Source organism: Ostrea edulis, chromosome 7 (assembly GCF_947568905.1).
Source record: "Ostrea edulis chromosome 7, xbOstEdul1.1, whole genome shotgun sequence".
In the NCBI taxonomy this organism is placed as follows: Eukaryota; Metazoa; Mollusca; class Bivalvia; order Ostreida; family Ostreidae; genus Ostrea; species Ostrea edulis.
The window spans coordinates 73,593,740-73,614,714 of NC_079170.1; the positions used below are offsets into that span (position 1 = coordinate 73,593,740).

General features: G+C 35.4%; 1 protein-coding gene across 1 annotated transcript; it reads left to right on the plus strand.

Annotated features, from left to right (window-relative positions):
- The first annotated feature begins 8,031 nt into the window (after positions 1-8,031).
- LOC125655949 (microfibril-associated glycoprotein 4-like) lies at positions 8,032-20,975 on the plus strand. Its single transcript, XM_048886490.2, has 6 exons — positions 8,032-8,525; positions 8,884-8,941; positions 14,610-14,731; positions 14,840-14,936; positions 18,938-19,102; positions 19,969-20,975. Exons 1-6 carry the CDS (start codon positions 8,112-8,114, stop codon positions 20,223-20,225), a joined length of 1,113 nt encoding a protein of 370 aa, XP_048742447.2. The 5' UTR covers positions 8,032-8,111; the 3' UTR covers positions 20,226-20,975.

The following is a 20,975-nucleotide window of genomic DNA, read 5'->3' on the forward strand; positions in this document are numbered from 1 at the left end:
AGAACAAACTCTTGCGTATGGAATCATTTGAGAGATATAAACACCATATGCAGGTGATAACGGAATATTGCTACATACATAGGGGAAGTTGACGATAGAGAAACGGAAATCATCCCATTTGTCATAAAGTTGAGTTGTTAGTTTGCCATTGATGATTATTTCCAATACAATATCTAAGTTCGAAGCAGATATGGAGTATTCTCTGGTGTAATTTATTTCGAGTTCACAGGAATCTATTGAATTGACATATGAATGAAAAGGATTATTGTTAATAGATAAAACATCGTCGTCGATATAATTATCTAAATGTCAAGTTGAAGGCTACAACCAGATTTTTCCTCTCATGTAGAAGCTTTTGAATAAACTCTGCTTAATAATATTAAAAATGTCAGCTAGCAAAGGAGCACAATTCGTGTCCATGGGAATTACAATGGACTGTTGAAAGACCTGATCACCATAGGCTATAAGAATATATTGAGCATATTGTTTTTAATTCCAAGATAGTTTAGAGCTTCAAGTGAACTCACTTGAAGACAATAAGAGCGTAGTAAACTGCATTCTGGATGTGATTTGGTCACGTAGTGTCTGAGAAACCGTTGGCCTATTCTAAGTTGAATCGTAAGAATTAAACACAGATTTGGACAGGAATTTAGAATATTTGAGATAACTGACGGAGGATGGATGAAGTTGACACTCATCTCTTGGTCAGGTTTTTGCAAGTTTAGGAACGAAACAACGGCATGCTCATCGTCAGTACTCGTGGTTACAACATTTACGCTGACAGATTCAGACGAAGTGCGGGTAAGTTGCTTTCTTTGGCATCCAAGGTGTGTAAAAATAAACACGAACTGACAAAGACATTTTGTTCTTTTGGAATATTTCTGTTGTAGGATTTTGATGACGACTTGCAGAGGTGCTCTGACATCAACAAAATTTTTCCTCATGGTCGTGCTGGCTATTGCACGGAAACAACAGGATATCATGATAAAGTAAATAACTCTGCCTCCAATTCTTCGCCTCCACTGCCAAAGTCGCCATATAGATTTGCCATATTGCAGATGTTGCAGGTTTAATTACAAATGGTATTTCAAGTAAAACAACTGAACGGTATGTTTAATGTTTCTGGAATTTTATTCCTGTCTATTACAACATAAACTCTATTTAAATATTCTGATGCGTGGTTTTATTTTCTTTCTGATATGATGGCATTGCGTAAGCATAAACGAGGTGAAAGTAGTACAACTAACCCAAATATTTTAATTTTGAAGCGATGATGTTATTCATACGCAGGGAAGTTTGATCACGTGACCAACTTCAATCGAACAACAATTTCGTTAGCATTGTCATATAAGGGTACACATTTGCAGATGTAAATAGTCCCGTGGGGATCCGGGTTAGTATACTTCCTAAGACCTTAGCACCCCTTGCTTGTCGTATAAGGCGACTAAATGGGCGGTCCTTCCGGATGACATCACAGAAACTAAGGTCCCGTGTCACAGCAGGTGTGACACAATAAAGATCTCTCAGTGCCCAGAGGCTGTAAGCGCCGAGCATAAGCCTAAATTTTGCAGTGATTGTGGTAGTGAAACATTCTCGAGTGGGACGTTAAAAAATATAAAATCAACAAATGTAAATATAGATCTGTAGCTCACTCAAAGTGAAACAGCATCCTGATCACATTGTTGTACAAAACTCCACAGGTTTTCGCAGTATGCAGAATTCGACTTACGTCTATTGTTCATCGAGAATTTTTCACTCATATTGAGCTGTAGGGGAAGTACCACAAATTTAGACCTATGCTTAGTGCTTAGGGCTCTTTAACGTGCCAGCGTCTGCCGCAACGCAGGACCTCGGTTATAAAGTCATATGCAAAAGACCAGTGATTGGCACTTCTAAATGCCGAGCGTTTGGTGAAGAATTATTCACTATGTTAACATCTTAGGTTTGATGCGACTATAGCACGAGCAGGACTCGAACTCACGACCTCCCGGTTACAAAGTCTAATATCTGTTTCATTTAACAACAGGTTGTATACATTGCTTACGTTTCAAAAACGTACTCATATACAATAGATCATGCCTATTCTAATGATAGAAGTTAGTTTCAGCATGCAATACATTTACATGGGTAAATTTTCGATTTTCGTTTTCATTTTAAATATCATTCTTACAGTGTATCTAGGGCTCAGCGTTGTGTTTAACAGAGATAGAAAACTGCACTGACTGTAGAAGCCAGTTCATTGTACTTTTTATATAGTGTGATGCTTTCTTTGCAAAACATTTTTCTGGTAATTAGAAAAAGTCCTTCACATGAATAAAAAAGAATTTAATGATAATGAAGAAAAACAAATCAAATATCAGCATTCTACCATCAGTCTGAGTCACATGTTTGACTCTGTATTTATCTATGTCCCTAAAGTCAACATTGCGAAAGGATATTAAAACACAACACCAACACATCAACTGAAGTGACCCTCTTCTCAGTATATGTGCATGACGCAATGAAAAAAATACATAAACATTGGTACACACACACACACACACACACACACACATATATATAGGAAGACTAGTAAGCATGGGACATTTCAGTTTGACGTCATATTATGCAAGATGACCCCTATTCCAACAAGCTATAAAATATTAATGATAGTTTTAAAATTCGACAATGCCTGTTTCAGGGAAAGATGATCACTTATTAATTTTATTTCAAATCAAATAATTCAACGCAAAATATCACAATCAGACAGGAAACATTTTCACTTGACGTAGGACTCCTGCCACAAAGAAAAATAGGATGCATATGCCGATGTATATTTTGGGTTAATCAATTTGCAATATTCCTAGAATATAAGTTTCAGGAACTTTTATATTTTCTATAATTTTCCAAAATCGTAATGTATTGCCTCTCCCTATATACGATTGAAGATACTTTGAATTGGACGATTGAGTGCCCGAGAGGAAATGAATTAAAGCAAAAATATGGTCAAAAGAGTTGGTAACGTCATGGACATTGATGAGTAGTTCACTATGTTCACGGAACTTGGTATAGCAGAGTTTCGCAGTAAAAAGAAATTGAAAATACTGAAAAACCAACGTAAGCTACTTGAATATTTGTTAACAAATAAATTGTTGAGCGGTATAGACACATTTTTAAAGGGTGGCTAACGCCCCAATGACCGTGTTTGAAATGTAGAGGGGACGAATGTTTGAGCAACAGTCATGAGCTCTGTCTTTTTATGTTACAATGTTGTCAAGAGTGCTCCGTGGTGATAAAATATGTAGATTTTAGATTAAAGTAACGCAAGGTTTATCTTATCAAATCGAATGAAACTGCACACATTGACAAAATAAATGTTTTACATATAAAAATGTGTTGATCTTGAATTTCTGAAAAATGATGTGACAAAAAGCGACATTGTCTTCATATTGTATAAATGATCCTTCTAACTCTTTACAAAGTGTGGGAAATGATTGAGACATGGTGGTGCAAGAAGTGAATTTTATTCATTTTACAAATATCAACATAAATCTTTCATCATCTTTGAAAACAAGTTGTTGTTCATAGCTAATGGATTTAAAATTAAATGTGCATACTTTGATAAAATCTAGGTTATTTCTATACAATTCAATACATCGACTGAATTTAATATTAATACACCGAAGCGATGCTTTCTGGCGTTTCTTTGAAGTAATTATATTCTAAAGTAAACATCGGCCAAATATACGTATAATATCTGTAATCAATAGACAAAGTTATGAAAAATAGTATTTCACTGAAAGACATGATTCGATTATTGTCAAGGCAATGGCCCCAAAAGGAATCCCTTTTTGAACTAAAACTGAAAGGCGCTAGAAAACAGTGTTGAATAAAAAAAATTGTGTATGCCAGGCCAAGCTGAATGCTTTTATATCATAACTGCTTCTTTGCCATACTAAATATATTCAATTCTATAATTACTGCTATGAGACAATCATCAGTTTTATGATGTGAACCTGATATAGATGTACATTATTTAGCTACCGAAGCTTTTTCCCTCACAAGTGAGATGTAAATCTGTAAAATAGCGACCGTTCAATAAGGTATCCCTTGTTTCCCTTTAATATCATACGTACAGCACTATTTCCAATAAGCGTTCTAGATGCATACATGTATGAGCTATAATAAAGGCTATTGTTATGAGCAAATCTGTGCAGACTTAATACAGTAATACAGCGAAATCGTCTTTTCTTTCGCTACTACATAACTTCGTTGCTTTGCTTTTGAATTTTCCTGATAACCCATATGTAACTTTCGTTGGCTCGTTGTCTGTGAAAATGTGGGTAAAAATTATCACGCCGTTGCCCGTTGCTATAGACTAGTTGTTAGAATTCTCGCTTCACAACCGGGAGATGGCGAGATCATGTGTTTGATTCTCAATTCCGGTGTAGAGTCAAATTTTGACTCCCATAGAATAATGACCGGGGATCATTTTTCAACACCGAAAAATGACCCCCTAGCCGTAGAAAAATTGGATAATTTTGTAGAAAGAAGACCCAGGGGTCATTATTTTGGGTGTCATACCTGAAAAATGATGAACCCTGTAGAAAAATGACCCCCCTCCCTTTTTTAGCAGATTGCTTTATTTGAAAGGATGCGTGTCATTATTTACCCAGAGTTATCGTTCCTGCTGCTCCTCTTATCAAATTTATTCCATGTGTAATTTTTTTTTCACGGTTAAAAAAAAGAGCTGCGTCTAAATACAATACTTCTTGTGTCACAGAGAGGCGTGAAATATTCTTAAAACTGATGAATTGACATACATTTTTTTGCAACTGAAGTCAATAACTTATCTCATTTACGCATCATTATCGTTTTTCAAGAATTTTGAAAAATGAGTAAGTGTGGATAGAGGTATTAGTGAGTATGCGAACGATAACTTTGGGTAGACTATAGCATTTCACTGGATAATTTATGCCTATCAGGGGTGTAGGACAGGGGAACGGGGGCAGGTGCCCCCTCACTTTTGGAAGAGGGGGGGGGGGGGGCGCAAGTGGGTTTGTGCCCCCTCACTTTTTTAACACAAAATTAACATAGATTGATCAGATGAGAATATACCATGGTTAAAAAAATACTCAATTCTAATATGCAGGTTCTCAGCACTCAAAGCATTATTTCTTGCATGTACATAACCTATTCTCTCCGTACTACATTTTTTTTGACCGAGTTACGTTTTAAACCGTCATAAAGTTATTAGTTACAAGAAAAATGTTCTCACGGTGATATAGTTATATCTCATTTATATTAGAAGGGACCCCCCCCCCCCATTGCAATGTTCAAAAGTGCAGTATGTCGTAACAATACATGGGGAGTAGGGGAAGGTACAGCCGGGGCACATGCCCCCACACTTTTCAAAGGGGAAAGACGTATGGTTGTGCCCCCTTAAATAAGGCATTTTTACAATCTGATTAGAAATATGATCCCCGATCCGCTCCTTTGTTTTCATGTTGTCTTTACAACATAAACACAAAGGAGCAGATGGAGGATCTCATTTTTATCAGATTGGGATTGTTAGTTAGTACCCACAAATAAAACAATGTTGAGTCATTACAGTCGGAAGACCCTCCAGAATTCTTCAAAATTTTATTCGGGAAAGATGTAAATACATGAAACTTGATTAATGAAGTCAGTAGGAAATGGCATACAAGCAAAGTATATAAAGTGTAAAAAAAAAAAAAAAAAAAAAGTGACAAGGGAAGTGTTGCCCCCCCCCCCCCCCCCTCCCCCGAAATAGGATTTTGGAGTGTCAGAAGGATATCCTACGTGTTTTTTAATTTATTTAATATTTTTCTTTTTTTCTTGTCAAGTCAAGATGTGTTTAAAGGGGATTCCTTTGGTGTCCCTCACTATTTTTAGCTCAGCTACGCCACTGCCTATTGTGTTAAATTTTCAAAATACCCAAAATAAAACGCCGCACTGTCATATCACAGTAAATGCAGTACACCTGCTATCACCGTGTAGAAACGCACTAGAGTAAAGTGTGTCACCTTCTTCTCTCTCTCTCTCTCTCTCTCTCTCTCTCTCTCTCTCTCTGTGTGTGTGTGTGTGTATGTGTATGTGTGTGAAGAATGTAGATGAAGCATATTTACTAAAAGATGTGATTAATTAAGATTAATTCCAGGTTTAGCACCCTATAAAAATGGCTGATTGGGGGGGGGGGGGGGGGGGGCGCAATTTGTCTCCCCCTTTCGAAATTCCTTGGATATCCGCATGAGTACACAATTCCCGCCGCTGATCAGAATTGGAGGATTTCCCAGACATAGTAACCCCCCGGCATGTCCATCCAGGTCTGCAGAGGTTGGGCTTATCGACAGAAAAATTTTGACATGTTAAAAATTTCTGCGGGAGAAAAATTCCGCTAAAATTCTTTCTAATTTGTTTTGATCCCGTCAGCATTCCACTTTCCTGTCCTCTCCGGTGAACATCCGTGGTGATTCCGTTGATTCTATATAATAAAATCTGCATTTCTTTCAGCGGATATGAAGAAAACATACATGTAGTGTTCTGCTTTTTTGCTCCCAAATTTCAAATGGATGAACGCTTATATATAACTGATGGGTGATCTGCAGTTCATGTATGATTACATGTATTTTGATAGTGTGCTTTGAAACAGTTTTCGTAGTGGATACAAAAGAGCGTTTTTTTTCAAGTACTTAAAAGAATCACTCGACCATTAAATATTTCCTTTAATCCTTATTTGGTACGAGTAACTATTTTGTTAAAACATGTAAATTCTTATTTTTGAAACAAAATTACAATTCCTAATATGTTTTGATCTGGTTACGTTTCATATGAATGATAGATTTACTTATAATATGACAATGTTGGACTGTCTCCCTTAGGCATTACCAGAGAAATAATCCTTAATAAAATTTACAAGAGGGTCATTATTCTACGGGGATCATTTTTCTAAACGTAAAACGAACTGATTTTTTGAAAAAGACATTTTTTCTATGGCCAAAAGGAGTCATTATTCTACGTCGAATAATGACCGGGGGTCACTTTTCGACGTCGAAAAATGACCCCCCGGTCATTATTCTATGGGAGTCAAAATTTGCCTCTACGCCGGCGCCGCCTCCAAATTAAGGCGTTTAACATAGGCAGTGACCCTTCTTTTCCCAAGAACTCGAAATTAGAAGCAAAATTAAACTAAAGTTACAATAAGCGTTGGCACGGTAAAGAAACCTCAACGACGCGACCATAAATATCATGTATAGGTCAACAGACAGGTCAACCTTCTCAACATGATCGGAAAATTCCCGAAGAATGTCGATCTTCATCTTAACATCAAATGGTCCAAAATTCGTCAAAATACACAGTTCTTTAGATGCCCACATCCTGGGACAGTGTTTCATAATGTATTTCCCAGTCGAGAAAATAATTTGCCATTGTCTCTAAGACTGCGTATTATGGTGGGCTTTTTTTTTCTTTGAAAAAAAATTCAGATACTTTCCTATGATTTGAACATAACGCATTGACAATTAGACAAACGGCGGACTGTATACATGTACAAGTTCCACAACTTAGACCGACATCTCCCTTAATACAAGCATATACCATACACTGTATAAAATACTAAATACATGTAATAGATGCATATAAAAAGTAAATTAGTACTGACAATACATTAAGTAAATGAAAATTTGAGAATGGTATAGAAATTCAAATAACTAATGTTGAAACTGACGGCAGAATGATGAACACAGAGACAGTGGAATATGGATTAAGTTTTATAGATTTCTTTCTTTACGTGTCATGATACTAAGATAGATGAAAAAAAAATCGCCATTGAAGAAAAAAAAAATGTTTACTTTTCTCACGACCTGGTGGTTATGCATTATTTACAAAATGAATTGGTTCATGTTTGAGGTATATTGAAGGAGATACAGTGCAATCCTACATCTTTATATTTATAGTTCCATCGCTTAAAGTTTCCTTTCAGAACAATATCAATATTTACATAAGCATTACACGTGTCTTATACAGATGGAGTTTACTTTTTCCCAATTTTAATCCATAATGATCTCCCGAGTTTTTTGAGCGGAAGTGACAAAGGAAATTGCAACCACGTGATGAAAAAACTCGTCAGAAGGTACTCTACTTTGGGGGGGAAAAAAACATCGCCTCATCCTGGATTCAGTTACTTTGGGGAATCTAGACCTTCGACGAAGATGTGGGTACAAAACTCCCATCTCCATGGTTTCGTAATAGCCTGCTTGATGATCCATAGCCAGGCTTTGAAAGAATTTGGGTATTTCACGTACATAGGAGACGTATCGTATGATGACCAAAATGAAACATTATCAGTCTTTGATTTATCTGACTTTATGACCAAATCCCGATGTGCCCAGAACTGTATGAATAATCTTCAGTGCAATGCTATAGAAGTATGTACGGCTGCCTCCGGGGATACATGCAGACTAAGCAGTGGAAGAAGGGACACGGGGGCTGCTATTAGTGGACCCCTGTGTAAAAGATTTCAGATGGTAAGTATTTTAACAAAATGTTGTTATCAGTTAATCTTATTTTACTTTTCTGTGATATATAAACGCGTATAAACTTTTCCATCAAAACGACACACACGACAGCCTACTTACGAAATTATATGAATAAAATACTAGTTTTTCATGATATATCTATTTTCAAAATATTAAAACAAATAAAAATGCCTTGCAATAAACCAATGATTGTTTTACGAAACATGGTTGAGTTATTGCATGTACAAATGTACATGAATTAAGTACAAATTACAAAAAAGTGTGAAATACTTAATGAATTTATTGCATAATGGCTACTTAAAGACATTTCTTGATCAAGAATACAAGCTACAAAATTATTTTATAGGATGATGTGTGTGAAAGTGAAGGCTACCTAGACAGGACGACAGGGGTTTGTATTTATGGTAAGTTCAATATTTTCTATAGTCCAGTCAAACTAGATTAAGAGAGCGAAACACGAAATTTATTTCGAATTATAACAGAACTATCTGTTGTTAGGAAAAGAAGTATCGAATTCGAATTATAACAGAACTATCTATTGCAATGAAAACGTAATTACTAGGAAAAAAGTGTCGACTGAAATGGGAAACTTCGCATACATTGATTGTATAAGAAACGTGAAAAGAAGTACAAGTTTTCATGTCAGAACAAGTCAGTAGTTGGCTTCCCGTGAGACACATTGCTCAACGTGATCTACTGACTCAGAAACTTCCACTGTCCTGAATGTTACATTCAGGATAGTGGAAGTTTCAATTTCACTATCACGAGTGTAATTTCCATTATCCCAAGTGTAACTTTAAGAATTTCGAGTGTAAATGTCAGTAGCTTGAGTGTAAATGTCAATAGCTTGAGTGTAAATGTCAGTAGCTTGAGTGTAAATTTCGCTAGTTTGAGTGTAACTTTCACTAGCTTGAGTGTAACTTTCACTAGCTTGAGTGTAACGTTCACTAGCGTGAGTGTAACTTTCAATAGTTTGAGTGTAACTTTCACTAGTTTTGAATTAAATGTGTATATACCAATATTCTCTAAACACAGCCTATTTATCATCTGATATGTATGTATTTTTGGGTTGAAAATTTTAACAATTTTTAACCCAATTCGACAACAGACGACTCTATGATTCAATTTTCCAAACCTCACCACAATCATCCGTTCCCGTTGATTTTGATTTAGCTTTCATTACTTTTTCCAGTTATGAACGTGTTTTAAAATGTATTGATTTAGATAATCTGAAAATTTGTTGATAAAGGACTTTCTACAAAATAGTATTCACAATTATTTTTGCATAAAAAACACAATTCTCACTACCTGATAATAAAGGATAGTTAAGATAATAAAGGATAGTTAAGATAATAAAAGATAGTTAAGATAATAAAGGATAGCTAAGATAATAAAGGATAGTTAAGATAATAAAGGATAGTTAAGATAATAAAAGATAGTTAAGATAATAAAGGATAGTTAAGAAGTTGTGAAATAATGTCATTTACCCTTCAGAAAAGAATTTGATTGCTTTGTCGACGTATGCTTTGATTAAATCAATTTATAAATTAATTTGTGGAATGGAGTCAATAAAATTCGATACAATGTACAGTAAATTCTAAAAAGCAACTGCTCGCGATCCGCCGGTCAATGTGATGTCATCTGGCAAAATGTGTGCCTTGAAAGTTGAATAAAACATTTTTTTATTCAGTGAAAAATGTAATTCAAAACGAAAGAGAACTAAATTTAATAATACTTAAAACATACCATTATTTAGAATATGATATGTGTGTTCTATGCTATTACATGGATTTTGATATCATAAAGAGGCGGTATTGAACTTTTATCAATTGAAAGTGGTTTATTGTGTAAAATAAAAATAAAATCTAACAAAAATACCTTTTTGTTCAAGTTTAATATAATTTTTTTTTTGGTCTTTTTAAAATTATTACATTGTAACACTGCTACTTTGTACCTACTATCAAAAAATGATAATAATACAAAATAAAGAATTTAGAAAAAAGTAGTGCCGGCTGGGGTTTGCAAGGTGTGTGTCCTCATACCAAGTTAATTCATATGTAAGGCGAAGATAAAGAACAGTGATAAATCTCATAACTCCTATACGCAATACAAAAGAAAGAGTTGGGCAAACACCATCGTCGGAGACCCCGGTCTGTCGCTCTATTCGTTTACCTTAAAACCGGATGTCCCGTGTCACAGCGGATGTGGCACGCTAAAGAACTCTCACTGCTCTATGGCTGAATGCGCCGAGCATAGGCCTAACTTTGAGGGTGTTGCTAAAACGCGGGAAGGAAAACGAAACGGAACGGAATTGAAAATTAGAATGATTAATGTAGTTAAGATAACGCCAAAAAGGGGGGGGGGGGGGGGTAATTCATTTTGATTAAAATCAACAATATGGGAATTGTTTACAAGCTATAAAACAACTTTATCTTAAAATTTTGCATCATAAATTGATTAAGCGAATTAAGTTAAACGTTTGTATAAGAATCTAAAAAGCGTTTTACAAGAATTTTGAAATATCGGCATTGAGAGTGTTAGCGAGCAGTGACACCTAGGGGTAAAAAATGAAAAGAACACACGTGGTTCACCCCCCCCCCCCCGGCGAAACGTCATTAACGCACATGTACATGTATTTACACACAATACCGTGTATGTGTGTGCTTACAACGGGGAGTATGATACAATGTAGGTATAAAACAACGATAACTCATGATCATGTTTTTAAGTCAACAAGTTGAATATCTTGTGTTTGATTTATTATTTTTTAACTAACAGAGATTTAGTGACCGCAACACCCCAATCCTAAATAGGGAGGACTTCTAGCAGTTCATTTCTAATCTAAATACTTATATATTATCTTAACATTTAGATTAATAATGAGATGACTTTTAATTCCATTCAAGCATAAATTTTGTGTTGGGCTTTTAGCTATTTCATATATCATGAAATAAATATGTTGATTCCTCTTACTATGGGTTGTAAACTTGAACCTAATTTACATTGATTGTTTTAGTCTTTCTTTCGCGCTGAATCTCTTCAGTTTCAGCACTAATCCGCAGGATATCGGTAAATATACGAACTTTCACAAATGAGGCGAGCCTGTTTTCTATTCCGAACTCGTTTGCTTTAAAATTTGATGTGATGCTTAAATCTATATTGTACCAAGTGTACATGTAGATCTAAATTCAAACCCATTTATCTTAAACATATCTAGTTCGATTAAAAGCACGTTTGATTTACAAAGACTACGTTTGGGAAAAATTGTTCAAAAAATTATTTTATCTTTTAACAATGTTTTTTTTTTAGGGGGGTACCTTTTATTCATTGGGTAGGCTCACAAAATCATTTCCTAAGGTAGCAGCCAGAATAAAGTAATAGAATTTGAAAGGGGTTCAAGTATTTTTGAGTATGTTTATCTTATTTACTCTTCGTTTGTAAAACAACATACTGTCACAATCGCGGGGGGGAGGGGGGGGGGGGGGTCACTTACAAAACCGGCGAAAATGATGGCACCTACAGGTGCTTGCTTAATATTCTTATTAAAATTTACTATGCAAAATATTAAGCAAGCGCCTGTTGGATACATTCATCCACAAAATCCACCGTTTTTAAGTTCATATTAATGCATTAGTATGAGGTATTTATATGAAGTGGTTGATTCTGAGGATGACGTCCTATTCTCTCTAATTTCTGCTTCCCTTGTTTATAATAAACCTTTTGATTTTACAAAATGCTGACCTCATAACATTATTGCATAAAATATTTTACGTTCCGTTTCATTTTCCGTTCCGCGTTTTAGCAACACCCTAAATTTGAAGCTCTTCTCCGGTATTGGTGACGTCTCTATATGAGTGAAAAATTCTCGAGAAGGGCGTTAAACAAAATACAATCAATCAATCGACTTATCTATTGCTGAAGCTAGCCAAGAACGTTACCTTGCGGTGTAACTATGGAATTGAAAACACACACAAGGTGAAATAACTGGTGTCATATTGATAAAGATAAAGAAAAGCACCTTATGTACATACTGTATATGTCAGCTAATATTTTTTTCTTCTCTTTTTTTTCTGTTTAGACAAAATTTACTAGACGAGACTTCACCAAATTATGATTACACGGTTATCAGCGTTTAACGCATTCTGTTGAATGTTTACCCAAGTACATGTACCGTTACTGTTAATTCTGAATTTTTAGAATGTTTACACAAGTACATGTACCGTTACAGTTAATTCTGAATTTCTACAATGTTTACACAAGTACATGTACCGTTACAGTTAATTCTGAATTTATAGAATGTTTACACAAGTACATGTACCGTTACTGTTAATTCTGAGTCTATAGAATGTTTACACAAGTACGTGTACCGTTACAGCTAATTCTGAATTTCTAGAATATTTACACAAGTACGTGTACCGTTGCTGTTAATTTTGAATCCCTAGAATGTTTACACAAGTACGTGTACCGTTGCTGTTAATTCTGAATCCCTAGAATGTTTACACAAGTACGTATACCGTTACTGTTAATTCTGAATCTCTAGAATGTTTACACAAGTACATGTACCGTTGCTGTTAATTCTGAATCCCTAGAATGTTTACACAAGTACGTATACCGTTACAGTTAATTCTGAATCTCTAGAATGTTTACACAAGTACATGTACCGTTACAGTTAATTCTGAGTCTCTATAATGTTTACATAAGTACGTGTACCGTTACAGTTAATTCTGAGTCTCTAGAATGTTTACACAAGTACGTATACCGTTACAGTTAATTCTGAATTTCTAGAATGTTTACATAAGTACGTGTACCGTTACAGTTAATTCTGAGTCTCTAGAATGTTTACACAAGTACGTATACCGTTACAGCTAATTTTGAATTTCTAGAATGTTTACACAAGTACATGTACCGTTACAGATAATTCTGAGTCTCTAGAATGTTTACACAAGTACATGTACCGTTACAGCTAATTCTGAATTTCTAGAATGTTTACACAAGTACATGTACCGTTACAGTTAATTCTGAGTCTCTAGAATGTTTACACAAGTACATGTACCGTTGCAGTTAATCCTGAATTTCTAGAATGTTTACACAAGTACATGTACCGTTGCAGTTAATCCTGAGTCTCTAGAATGTTTACACAAGTACATGTACCGTTACAGTTAATTCTGAGTCTCTAGAATGTTTACACAAGTACATGTATCGTTACAATTAATTCTGAATTAACATTGTACAAGGATAACAATTACATGAAATATATTTATAGGTTATAGGCTTTGTATGGGAAAATATGACGACCGAGTTTTTTGGCGCGTAGACGGACCGAGCTTGCGAGCTTCCCATACAAAGTCTATAACCTTTTTATTATATACTTTCAATTTCATTTAGAAACTAACAATAATTTTATTTTTAACAATAACGTTATCGGTTTAACTGAGTAAAAGATGAAAAACACGAAAAATTTGAAAATTAACGGCGTAGAAATTTGATTGTGACGTAATGTTTGCGGGCCGGAATGTTTCCGGGCATATATCGTGTGATATATTCCCGCAAACTTTTAAAGAAAAAAGAAGAGATGAAATTGAAAGTATATAATAATTATAATTATTATACCTCAGAATGTTTTTGCTATATGAATGTTAGGTGAATAAATTTGCTATTTCTTCTGGTTAACGCTAGCTATGAAATAGTTTCTGAACTATCTCACCCTAGGGGGAAATAGTCTTGAAACTATTTACCGAATGCTATATTTTCCCGCGTTTTTTCGAAATATATCTTGTGTTATCAAGTGTGACGTCAAAGTCCGATAACTCTAATTAGTTGGGGATTGGTAAATTTCACTTTGGTGTGTCTGACAGAAGTAAAGTCTACTTTGGTATAATAAAACACCTATTTACTGACTATTCGGACAATAGCAAGTTTATTGTTTATAAGTTTATTGTCCCCCCTCGGCTGCGCCTATGGAGATAGTTGCTGTCTTGGGGGACAATAAACTTGCTATTGTCCTCATAGCCAGTAAATAGGTGTATAATATAAGATAAAAGTTAATTAAATACAAGTTTAATGCTTATTTAGACAGAGACACAGATTGCGACTACATATCACAGACTACCCAGACTTCGGGAGTGTACATCATAATATTAGATGGTGAACCCAAACAGGTATACTGCTCATTTGAGAGCGGGTCGTCTTGGACAGTGAGTATACATTGAATACATTTAACACCGTTCATATCTTATTTCTGTGTTTCTAAGCTTATGGATTATGATTGCACATGTATTCTAAAATTGAATATATTTATATAGGTATTGCAAAGGAGAATAGATGGTTCTGAAGATTTCATGAGAAATTGGACCGATTATGAATTTGGTTTTGGATCCCTCGAGTCCGAATTCTGGCTAGGTAATTCAATCAAAAATATGAAACTCATCTTGAATTAAACCATAAATATTTCACTAGGATGTGAAGTGAGGTGGTCACACGATCAAATATTATGAAGCCAGAAGGAAAATAATTGATCACATAGCACCGCATTTTACATTTAATTGGAGTTTTTGAAATGGTTATTAACTTGAAATACACATGTATACAATTTTGAAATATTACAAAAAAACAACAACAACAACAACCCACCCGACGTACATAATAACGACACGCTACCCCCCCCCCCCCTCCCGCCACCCCCCTCCTCCCCTGAAAACAAGGTTACTGTCTAAACTTTCGTACAACTGAAGTTTAGATTTTGATCACTTTCAACTAAGGATTTTTGTTGTCATCATTCTGAAGTGTGCATTTCAAATGGTCAATCGAAACACAGTAAAATTGGGGAGAGGGTCGTTTGAAATATCGAATATTGAATAAATTAAAATGGTGCGATGACGCGTATTTCGTTCTTAGGCATATATATTCATGTTGCTGTGGTTTTGTTACTGCAGACATGTTTAACCAGTATTCCATTCTGAGCTACTGGTAAATTTTTGTAACACCCTGGTCGTATGTTGTGTCCGATCAAAGACATTTCTGTTTCAAATCGGCATCAAGGTTTTAACCTTCAACCTCGCAAGAATAATTGAAATTAAAGCTATTTCGTTTCAAAATATCTATATAACATAGGAATATCCTGTACAGAATGTATATACATGTTCTTTTGGGAAATTTGCTAGTTTAACGCATAAACCGGACATTTTCAATGCATTCTTACTTAAAACATAACTCATTTTATTTATCTAAGAACTGAAGAACCATTTTGAAATCGTCTCTGCTAAAGGAGGTGGAGTGGTCATGTGATCAAATCCGTTGAAGGCCAACAGAGCTTCTCATTAGATTTGATCATGTACCATCACTCTGCATTGCCTAGTGAATATTCTAACTGAACCGTCACTCTGCATAGCCCAGTGAATATTCTAAGTGAACCGTCACTCTGCATAGCCCAGTGAATATTCTAACTGAACCGTCACTCTGCATAGCCCAGTGAATATTCTAAATGTACCGTCTCACTGCATAGCCCAGTGAATATTCTAAATGTACCGTCACTCTGCATAGCCCAGTGAATGTTCTAAAAGTACCGGCTCACTGCATAGCCCAGTGAATATTCTAAATGTACCGTCTCACTACATATCCCAGTGAATATATTTAAGTGAACCGTCACTCTGCATAGCCCAGTGAATATTGTAACTGAACTGTCACTCTGCATAGCCCAGTAAATATTCTAACTGAACCGTCACTCTGCATAGCCCAGTGAATATTCTAACTGAACTGTCACTCTGCATAGCCCAGTGAATATTCTAACTGAACCGTCACTCTGCATAGCCCAGTGAATATTGTAACTGAACTGTCACTCTGCATAGCCCAGTGAATATTGTAACTGAACTGTCACTCTGCATAGCCCAGTGAATATTCTAACTGAACCGTCACTCTGCATAGCCCAGTGAATATTCTAACTGAACTGTCACTCTGCATAGCCCAGTGAATATTCTAAGTGAACCATCACTCTGCATAGCCCAGTGAATATTCTAAATGTACCATCTCACTGCATAGCCCAGTGAATATTCTAAGTGAACCGTCACTCTCCATAGCCCAGTGAATATTCTAAGTGAACCGTCACTCTGCATAGCCCAGTGAATATTCTAAGTGAACCGTCACTCTGAACAGCCCAGTTAATATTCTAAGTGAACCGTCACTCTGCATAGCCCAGTGAATATTCTAAATGTACCGTCTCACTGCATAGCCCAGTGAATATTCTAAATGTACCGTCTCACTGCATACCCCAGTGAATATTCTAAATGTACCATCTCATTGCATAGCCCAGTGAATATTCTAAATGCACCGTCTCACTGCATAGCCCAATGAATATTCTAAATGTACCGCCTCACTCCATAGCCCAGTGAATAGTCTAAATGTACCGTCTCACTGCATAGCCCAGTGAATATTCTAACTGAACCGTCACTCTGCATAGCTCAGTGAATATATTTAAGTGAACTGTCACTCTGCATAGCCCAGTGAATATTCTAAATGTACCGTCTCACTGCATATCCCAGTGAACATTCTAAATGTACCGTCTCACTGCATAGCCCAGTGAATATTCTAAATGTACCGTCACTCTGCATAGCCCAGTGAATATTCTAAATGTACCGTCTCACTGCATAGCCCAGTGAATATTCTAAATGTACCGTCTCACTGCATAGCCCAGTGAATATTCTAAATGTACCGTCTCACTGCATAGCCCAGTGAATATTCTAAATGTACCGTCACTCTGCATAGCCCAGTGAATATTCTAAATGTACTGTCTCACTGCATAGCCCAGTGAATATTCTAAATGTACAGTCTCACTGCATAGCCCAGTGAATATTCTAAATGTACCGTCTCACTGCATAGCCCAGTGAATATTCTAAATGTACCGTCACTCTGCATAGCCCAGTGAATATTCTAAATGTACCGTCTCACTTCATAGCCCAGTGAATATTCTAAATGTACCGTCTCACTGCATAGCCCAGTGAATATTCTAAATGTACCGTCACTCTGCATAGCCCAGTGAATATTCTAAATGTACCGTCTCACTGCATAGCCCAGTGAATATTCTAAATGAAGTGTGTATTACTGGTGTACGCATTTGAGAGGAATAGCACAATTCTAAAATACAGGTATGACACTAATCAACCACCGTATACTGCTCCGACGCAGTGAAGCGATTTTAGGATCTTTGGGGTAAGGATATTTGTGGTTGTTTGTAAATGTGAATGGACCAGTTGGGATGACGCGAGAGAAAAAAGAGGGGAGGGGTTCAATCGAAGTATTGAACATTGAGAAATTCTTCATGGGACGCAGACTCGTGTTTCACAACGATGCTAGGTTGATTTTGTTACTGTTATTGCAAAAATAATGAACCAGAGTTCTTAACAATTGAAAGATGTTTTTTATACCCAGCTCATGTTTTTGTCTGATTGGTGCTTCGAACTGACTTTCATAAAACTTCCTTGGAAATTGTAGCTATATATTGCACTTTCTATTGGCGTGTTTACGTAACAAAGGGATGTCATGAATGAACATTTACATTCACCGAATTTGTTCACTTACATTTCTTTAGAAATTGACATTGCTTTCATTACAGACAATGAATACATGTTTGTTGCAATCTAGTTCGATTCGGTTTTTAGTACCACCTGCCTCCGTATTCATTACCAAATATGGAGCGTCATCAAGGTCAAAGGATTCATTGTGTAACATATTTTAGTGCTTAGATCTAGCTTATATTTGCAAAAAAAAAAAAAAAGAAAAAAAGAAACACACACACACACACACACACACACACACACACACACACACACACACACACACACACACACACACACACACACTATAAACGATAAAACCATTTTCTTTGTTGGTACATATGCTTGCTACCTTCATTGCTCGAAGAAACAACAAAGAAAGCATTTTATTGGTTAGATATGTTAAGAACTAAATTTCAACTTTTGAAAATGCAACTGGCACGCTTTTCGTCAGCTTTTGTCATGGGGCATATTAGTGCTTTATAAAAAGCTGGCGTGAACCGTTCCTATTCATATCCTCATGCATTTTCAAAAATGAAATTCAATAATTGACATTTTACTTCCATTTCTGTCGGGATATTCCCAGACATTAAATAGTCGTACCATATTGATTAAGAATCATACGCACACTGTTCAAATTCACGGGGAAATGTCTGATCAAGATATCGGAGTAAAACATTGAAAATGTAAAATAAATAGTTTACTATGACCATATTGCACTCTTAATGTTCGCAATTATATTTACTATATCGCAGCCTGTTGTTTTTCTAAGTAGTTCTTATAGCTTTAGATTTTGTATTTGATGTCTGACCATTGTAATGAATGCAATTAAACTTGTGAATATTGCTTGAGTAGGTAATAAGTACATCAACAAACTCACGACGGACAGCCATACTATACTGCGTATAGAGATGGAGGACCACAGTGGTAATACAAGATTTGCTGAATACACCAGTTTTACAGTAGCCGACGCAAGCGACAACTATAGGATCCAAGTCACTGGTTATTCCGGAAATGCTGGTTAGTGGTTTATATATATATATATATATATATATATATATATATATAGTGAGATAAATCTCCGATATAATCTTCTAGAGTGCTCGACGTGGCCTCACGGAGCTACATAAATTGATGATCAGATGGAGTTCAATCACATAGAAATAAATGCTATGTGATTGAACTCCATCTGATCATCAATTTATATATATATATATATATATATATATTGAGAAGAAAAAGATAATTTGAACGCCGAAAATAACTCAACCGGTTTCATTTTCAATATGATTTAATTATAAACACATTTTCACGCATTATAAATCTGTTTTATTTGATTGTTAACACATAGGTCAGAAGTCAACTGCTATGTAAACAAACTTGTCATTATTATTGTACATATTGTATATTTTTTATCTTGCACAGACCAAAAGTTGGTTGTGTTTTTATTTCCATTTTTTTTTCTTCTCATGTAATATTTTATAACGTTGTATCATGATGTCATAATGATCTTTGTTAAAGCGTCAATGCAAACCGTCATGTTTGACGACATAGTTAAATCTATAATGTGTAACTAAGCAATAATGTCACAACTCTTGAAAATTGAAAATGAAACCGGTTGAGTGATTTTCAGCGTTCTAATTCTTCTTTATTATACTATTACTTGTGTGGATATTTACTCATATTTTGGATTATATATATACACATGTATATATATATATATATATATTCTCTCTCTCTCTCCCCTCTCTCTCTCTCTCTCTCTCTCTCTCTCTCTCTCTCTCTCTCTCTCTCTCAGTGCATCACCCCCTCCTAATGCAGTTTAAAAAATATAAATTGTACTTAAGATATTTTATTATGTATATGTATGGTCATTCTATTGACAGGAGACAGTTTTGGCGGAACCTGCGGTATATGTAACAATGGAATGCCCTTTTCTACATTTGACAATGACAACGATAACCATGTGATCCTGAACTGCGCCGTGTGGGGGAACGGAGGCTGGTGGCATAACGCATGTCATAAATCGAACTTGAACGGACTGTATGGAGATAATAACTACGGACAGGGCGTTAACTGGGGAACATGGACAACATTGAGTTATTCCCTTAAATCATCCATCATGAAAGTCAGAAAACTGTAATATTGATCGACGTATAGCTATCCACAAATGGTAGTGATTCTCATTTTGGTGATTTTATGCCTCACCCATTATCGTATTTATAATTTTTAGTATCATAAAAAAAATTAATGATATTTATCAACTTTGAAATGGTTACATGTGCGTCAAAATTTAAAATAGGAGCCAACTTAATTATTTTTGTCCAGGAAGCGAAAATTATCCTGTTTGGAACTTCAATAGGATTTATTGAACCTTTATGCCTAGAGTCACGTGACACGTGTTGGACATTCATAGTAATTGAATTGATGAAAAATCAAGATTTGTCGTTGTGAAAATACTATTTTGTACATTGTATATCTCCGTCTTACGTGTACGTGGTGTATTGTCTTTGTACATTTATAATTTTACTCAACTCATTTTCACTCTCCTCATGTTTAACCAATCTCATTTGCCCTTTTGTTTAAAGTAAATATTTTTGTGAAAAGTTTGACTAGGTGTTTTTAAAGAAATTAATTTGCTTGGGGAAAAGCAAAGAGAGTGCTTTAGTTTTCTGTTTAGATGAAGTGAGTTATATACCTGATATACCCCTTATAGCATTATCGCACAATTGATCACTTGTTAGATTGCATAATAGACGGCACGTTTTAATCTCCATATATCTGTTTATTATAAAACAAACAGATGAACATCAAGCTATAGTTAGCGCGTCATAGTAGGTTTGTTTCTCGTTAGAATTTCAAAACACTTCAACTTTTATAAAAGGCAAGAACT